Here is a 6,598-nt window from a genome sequence, read left to right as displayed (position 1 = left end):
ATTTAAAAATAAAAGACATTCTAATTAAAGGCCTGAGATCTTTTCTAAATTATGTGCATACATATTTTAGCAACTAGAAGACCTGTACACACTTACTCCCTGAATCTCAGCTATAATCCAAACAGATATGTAAAATTACCTGTATTTCCTAACAGATACAGTAAAAGCAATTCCTAAAACACTGTTAAATATAAGTAAACCAAATATCTGACCTGTGATACCTACGTATAGAAAAACAAACAAAAAATAACAGCATCTTTCCTAGGTTCCTCACTGGTCCCATGCCTGGGATAACAGGAAAATACATACAGTTTGAAAAGAAGCTATTATTTAAAAGCCTTAGAAAAGTAGACAAGCAAACTTACTGTTGACTTATTTTCTTTATTGAATTAAAATTACACTATTATAAAATAGCAATGTACATACAAAGGGATTTGATGCATCATAGTATATACAATTATCTTTCAAAAGTCAGGATGCAAGTTATAATGATTATGAATATAAATTTTATATTAAAACATTCTCCATAAGTGATTTATTTGACTGTTTTGGTTCGAAGTCGTCGTTTGAGAATCTGATGATCACTTTCTTTCACTTTATGGTCCATAAAAATCTGAAATTAACAATTTCATAATTTTTTATAAATAAAAATAAAAATGAAAGCTTGCTTACAATTAATAAGCTATGTTCACTTTCTTAATAATTGAAATAAGTACATGACAGTACTTTCTGTCCTCCTGGACTGCAGATATACAATCTTCTATAAAAAAGCATGCCTAAGGTAGTAGATTTTATAAAAGATTCTTTCAACACTACCTAATTCTGGAATTAAAATAATCCACACTTTTACTGAATTTATAAGCTTGAAATAATTACTAAAATATTTGGAGACAAGTGCTTCAAATAATTTTTAGGAAATGATTTTTTGCAGTAACAAGTATATAACTTAGAAAGTAGAAACAGCATTATTTTGCAACTAAGAAAGAAATAACTTCAGCCAAGGGAGAAAATTATGTACTTATCAGACAGATGGAGAAAAGTAACCAAGAGAACAGTACTTCCAAAAGCATGACCTAATGATCCTAATTCTTTACTACTTGCTTCAAGTGTCTATCTTATATCTGACAGCTACTGTTGCAAAAGGTCTCTCCCGATTTTTCTTGGCCATTTTCTGTTGAAGGCTTTTTCTTTAATTCCTTTTCTATCTTCACTTCCATCCACTAGGCAGATGCAAAAATGATAGAGAATTAGAACTTTCCCTGTAATAGAACAGCCTGTTCTAAGTAAGGAGAATGAGTCATAAAGTCAGGGTGACAATCTATATAGTCTTTTCTTAAGAAAACCTGGAAGCCTTAGAGGGAAAGTGGGAGGAAATGACTGAATGTCAATTCTATATTTTTAGCAGGCAGACTTAGGCCCAGATTTGTACAACTCTTGTGATAAAGATAATAAGAAAAACAGATGTTAGAAGCCAATAAATTATTAAATAGTGATAATTCTATTGATGGAATTAAAATTCCTCTTATGAGTTTATAAATGCAGATGCATGTGAAACTTGTATACATTAATGCAGCGTTTATATTCAATTACTATAAATTTAACACATCCAGTACCAAAAGTACAACATTTAAAGCGTGTTTTAAGAGATATGGTCTACAGAATAAAAGTTCAAACCATTATATAATTCAAATTGTTATGAATACTTCAGAATTAAGAAGAACATAAACAGTTTTACTTTTAAGAAAACTGAAATAGTAGCTTACCACTTGGCCAGATATATCAATAGGAGATGAAATTTCATTTGTGTATAATTTCCGTTTGGCCCGTTTTGGTCGAGACACATTTTCTTTACTTACTTCTACATTTGAGAGCTTTGAAGAGCTTATTGTTTCAATTATCTTCTTTGCTATGAAAAAAATACATTAGTTAAATCTTGAAATAATTTTCTAACTGCAAATATTTGAAATCCTTAATAAAGAATCATATTAAAAAGAAAAGCACTGCAATTTATAAATGGTAAAAGGACACGAAAAGAAAACTCACAAAGAAAAAAGAATTAAATGCCTAATAAACACACAAATTAATGACCAACAGCAAAAATAAAAGGGCAAATAAATAAAATATCACTTCACTAATGTTCAACATATTGAAAAGGTTTGGTAAATTACAGTACAACCAGTAAAACTCAGGCATCTTTAATGACTTGGAAGAGGTTTATACTACATTAAAGAAAAGATCAGGATACGTAAATAGTGGACCATGCATCACTAAGAACAATAAGGTGGTAGAGCTAGTTCAGTACTCACACGTAAAGACGTCCACAATGAATATTAAGTGAAAGTAACTTGTGAGCCCTTTACTTCTAGTTAACAAACGCGTGCACATGCACACATAGAGTAAAAGAAACCAAATTGTTAACAGTTGATTGCTTCTGGTAAGTTCAATAGGAATTTTAAAATTTCTTACTTTGTACATATGCTTTTTTTTTTTAACAGACACATATTGATTTTAACAGAAAACATACTTCCATTTGGGAAAACTTCTGGATAGAAAATCCATGTACATATGATATCAACTATATATTTTTTTTAAATAGAAAACACATTTAAGGAAACATGCTCAACTGAGGTCTACTTGTCAAGGGCTGAGCTGAGCCTGAGAGCTGAGCTGCCAGATGTCAGAGTGGCTAATTAAGACAAGTCAAAATGAAAGTTAAAGCCTTTAACCACTTAACTGCAGTTGAATAAGCAAGAGGCTAAACCTGAGAAAGCGCCAACTCCCACCGCCCTTCTACATTCCCCCGTGGAATAATGCACAGTCTGGGTCAGGTGGATCAGCACAGAAGTTGGGGTGATCTTATTGCCAAGTGAGCCCTAAACAAAAGGCTCTTGCACTTGCAGTTTTATGGACCTTGGTGCTGGAGACCAGTGGGGAGGGCTAGAAGCGGAAAAGTAGAGTCAGAGTGGAGAAAAGTGTCTTCAAGTTTCCCTCCACTTCCCCGTCATAACGTCTTTGGCAGAGATGCCTGAGGACGTTCTCTACTGAAGGCTCCCAATTAATAGGATACAAATGAAGGCACCTAGGCTAGGAACGCAGATATGTGTAAGAGTATGGCTGGCAAGAGACCTGAGTCCTTGACTAACTCCCTTCACAGACTAGGATGCATTGGCTGTGTATCAAGTTTGATGTGGGGACGGTAGCTTTCCCTCATGAGACCTAACAGGTAAAACCTTTGTAATTGCCTAAGGTCAGCCTGAAACAAATCACACATAGGATTTTGGCCTGGAGCTTCGAAATTCCTCACTACTGTGTGCCAACCACTATACTAAGAGCTGAGGATGTAAACTAGACAGACATTTTGCACTTGTAGAGCTTATATTCTACTGGAAAAGATAATAAGAAAACAAAAAATTATATAGTTTAAATAATTCATTTTGCACTTTGAAAAGATCACTCTGGCTTCCATGTACTGAATGGATAAGAGATAGACAAAAGGGATAAACTGGGAAACCAGCGTTACTGAGTAATGGATTAACAGTAGTTATCAGAGCAGCAGAATTTTAAGCACTAATCTCTGTTTTCTTCTTTTCTCCCTTTATTTCCAAGTGATCAACAACAGACATGTATTGCAGTTACAATCCCAAACAGGGATATTTTATATTACTAGAAATAAGTTTTTAAAAATTCCACACCGGGTATATAGGTAGGGAAGCTGTTAAGGAGCTGAGTCAACCAAGCAAGGGAGTCATTACCAGGTGGGTACCTCCCTCTCCTTGAAAACATATTTCTTTTTAATATATAAGCAACAGTCAACATAATTTAAATAAAATACAGAAGCATCTAAAATAACAAGTCCCACCTCTCCAAATTTAGACATTTAACAGTTTGCTGTTTGTCTCTCCAGATATTTTCTATGCTTATACAAACTACACCTTTCAAAGAATGTATATATTTTTTGAAAAATATATACAAATGGGTCTAAGTCTGAAGTTCCCAAACTGTGTACCAAGACATGCTGCAGCAAATTCACGAGAGCAGCTCCGAATATTTTAAATTTTTGAGGAAAACAGTGACACTCTGTAACTCAGGGTAGTTCAGTTTCAAAAAGGTATCACATTACCTTCCTTCTGATGATTACGTATTTTGGCAACCTGGATTTTCAGGAGCTGAATTTTCAGTGATTGTTTGGCCTTAAGTATTAACGGATGGAACTATTAGGTGTTTCTTTGGGTGCATGGACACAATGAAAAAAATTACTGAGACATTAAGGGCACTGTGAACCAAGAAAGTTTGGGAAGCTCTGTGGTTAAGTTTTTACAGAAAGTATTTTTACACAACCAATCTGACTAAATTCAACTGCCCCTGCTTTCAGTCCCTTTCCCTCCTCATTCTCCCCACCTCCAGTCTCCAATTTATCCTATTGCTACCGTGCAGGTACTCTAATGAAAACTCACTCCTTCCTGCCCCCTTCCTCCCAATAATCTCTCCACATTCTAGGTGCCAGATGCATATTGCTACCTGTAATCGCCTGCACATTCCCTACACTTTCCTGGTACTCTATTTGTGTTAAAACTGTTCCCTCTGGTAGATGTGTATATAAATATATATTTATGTATACGTGTATAGAGAGAATATATATCTTAGCACATATTAATACAAAAGTATTAGTATGTCTACATTATATTATAAAGAAAAAAGCATTAAGCAACTAAACTCAATACATATTTATAGAAATATATGCTTTTGATATATACGATTAGGTAATGTTTATACATGCAGAGAAAAAAACAGTAGGAGAAAATATACCATAATACGAACAGTGGTTATCTCTAGGAGGTATAATCTTCCAACATTTCAACACCCAGGTGAAATCCCATCTCTTCTATAAAATCTTCCCATAGCCCCCAAACAAACAGCTCTCTTCCTCCAATACTACCACGCACTTTCCTTGTATCTCTGCAACTATTACATTAAGCAGCCTTCTCTGCATCAATTACTTAACTACAGATCTTTCTCTTCCATTACCCAGTGAACACCAAGGCATATCATCCTTTCATGTTTCCTCCCTAAATACCTAACATAAGACACTGTCTACTGGAAATATAATAGTCACTGTTGTTGAGTTTATACACCAATCAGATATTAGAAAACACCATATATCTAACGTAAAAGGTCATTTAATTAATATTCTGCAAACCTTTTGATTGAAGAATAGTTGGAGAATGTTGTAAGAAATCTCCAAATTTCTGTAGCGTTCCTTCTTTTTTCTTAGCAGGCACGTTTATACTAATTGTGGATGCCTGACTCCGTAAAGAATACGTTTTCTTAGATGATGGGCGTGTGGAAACCTAATAAACAAACACTTCTTGTTATTGTTGATGAGGAATGTTAGAAGGAAACAGTTATAGCCATAGTTGGATGAAAGAGGTCAGGCACAGGTTATGAATTCTCAGGCAGGGAACTTGAGATTAAGAATATAAGGAGAGGGGGGCTTCCCTGGTGGCGCAGTGGTTGAGAGTCTGCCTGCCGATGCAGGGGACACGGGTTCGTGCCCCGGTCTGGGAAGATCCCACGTGCCGTGGAGCAGCTGGACCCGTAGGCCATGGCCACTGAGCCTGTGCTCCGCAACAGGAGAGGCCACGACAGTGAGAGGCCCGCGTACCACACACACAAAAAAAGACTATAAGGAGAGGGATGAAAGGGCCGAAGAATGAGTGTGATAGAATGATAAGTCAGAGGTGAACACATCAAGGGGTACCTGCTACTTGCCAAATGCCAAAGGTTATATATTCAGAGCTGAATTAGATGAATAGAAAATGAAAGACAAATAAGTTATAACTGGACAAAACCCAACTTCTGAATAATTATTACTAATCAAATTTGACATTTTTATTTTCATCTGCTACTTTATAAATGTAAGTTATGAAAATGGTCAATTTTGGACAAATTAGAAGACAAACCTTTTGTTCCTTTTTGACAGAAGAATTTCTATGCTCAGAAACAGGGGACTTCAAATTAGTTCTGGGTGTAGCATTCTTCTTATTTTCAAAATTCACAAAGTCCTAAAAGTAATGAATTTCAGCACTGATTAATTTCTTGACAGCGTTTTCTTTCTCTCTCTAGACTCCAGGGGAGGAAAAAAAAAGAACAAAAGCAAACTAACAAACAAACAACAACAAAACGAGAAAATGGTTCTTAACCAGGGGCAATTCTGACGCCAGGGGACATAGGCATTGTCTGAAGATATTTTTGGTTGTCACTGCTGGGGATAAGGGGAAGGTTTAATGGAAACTAGTGGGTAGAGGCCAGGAATACTGCTAAAAACCCCTTAAAATGTACAGGGCATTGAACTCTCCTAAACAAAGAAATATCTGGCTGAAAATGTCAATCACGCTGAAGTTGAGAAACCCTGACTGAAGGTACAATGTTTTTTGCCAACTTCATTGAAATATTACTCATATGTAACATATGTAAGTTTAAGCACACAGCATGATGATGCAATACATGTTTTTATCACAAAATGATTGAAGGTATGAATTTTTCACATGCATCATGATGAAATTACATTAGTTAAATGAAGGGATAACATCTTTTATTT

The 6,598-nt window shown here is 35.3% G+C and overlaps 1 protein-coding gene across 3 annotated transcripts in view; it reads right to left on the bottom strand.

Annotated features, from left to right (window-relative positions):
* Positions 1-375: 375 nt before the first annotated feature.
* Positions 376-6,598, bottom strand: part of KIF20B (kinesin family member 20B) — a 74,238-nt gene continuing 68,015 nt past the window's right edge. For 2 of the 3 annotated variants that reach the window (XM_029200903.1, XM_029200904.1), the window contains exons 29-32: positions 5,961-6,062; positions 5,198-5,348; positions 1,764-1,906; positions 376-613 (exon numbers count right to left, since the gene is read on the bottom strand). In XM_029200903.1, the coding sequence (XP_029056736.1) occupies positions 536-613; positions 1,764-1,906; positions 5,198-5,348; positions 5,961-6,062 (474 nt within the window). In that variant the 3' untranslated portion in view covers positions 376-535. Of the gene's footprint in view, positions 614-1,763; positions 1,907-5,197; positions 5,349-5,960; positions 6,120-6,598 lie in introns of those variants that run through there. The other variant, XM_029200905.1, reaches the window with a different exon arrangement.

The sequence above is a fragment of the Monodon monoceros genome, unplaced genomic scaffold, assembly GCF_005190385.1.
Source record: "Monodon monoceros isolate NGI ecotype Baffin Bay Population unplaced genomic scaffold, NGI_Narwhal_1 Super_Scaffold_4, whole genome shotgun sequence".
NCBI lineage: Eukaryota > Metazoa > Chordata > Mammalia > Artiodactyla > Monodontidae > Monodon > Monodon monoceros.
This window is presented reverse-complemented; position numbering and strand designations above follow the sequence as displayed.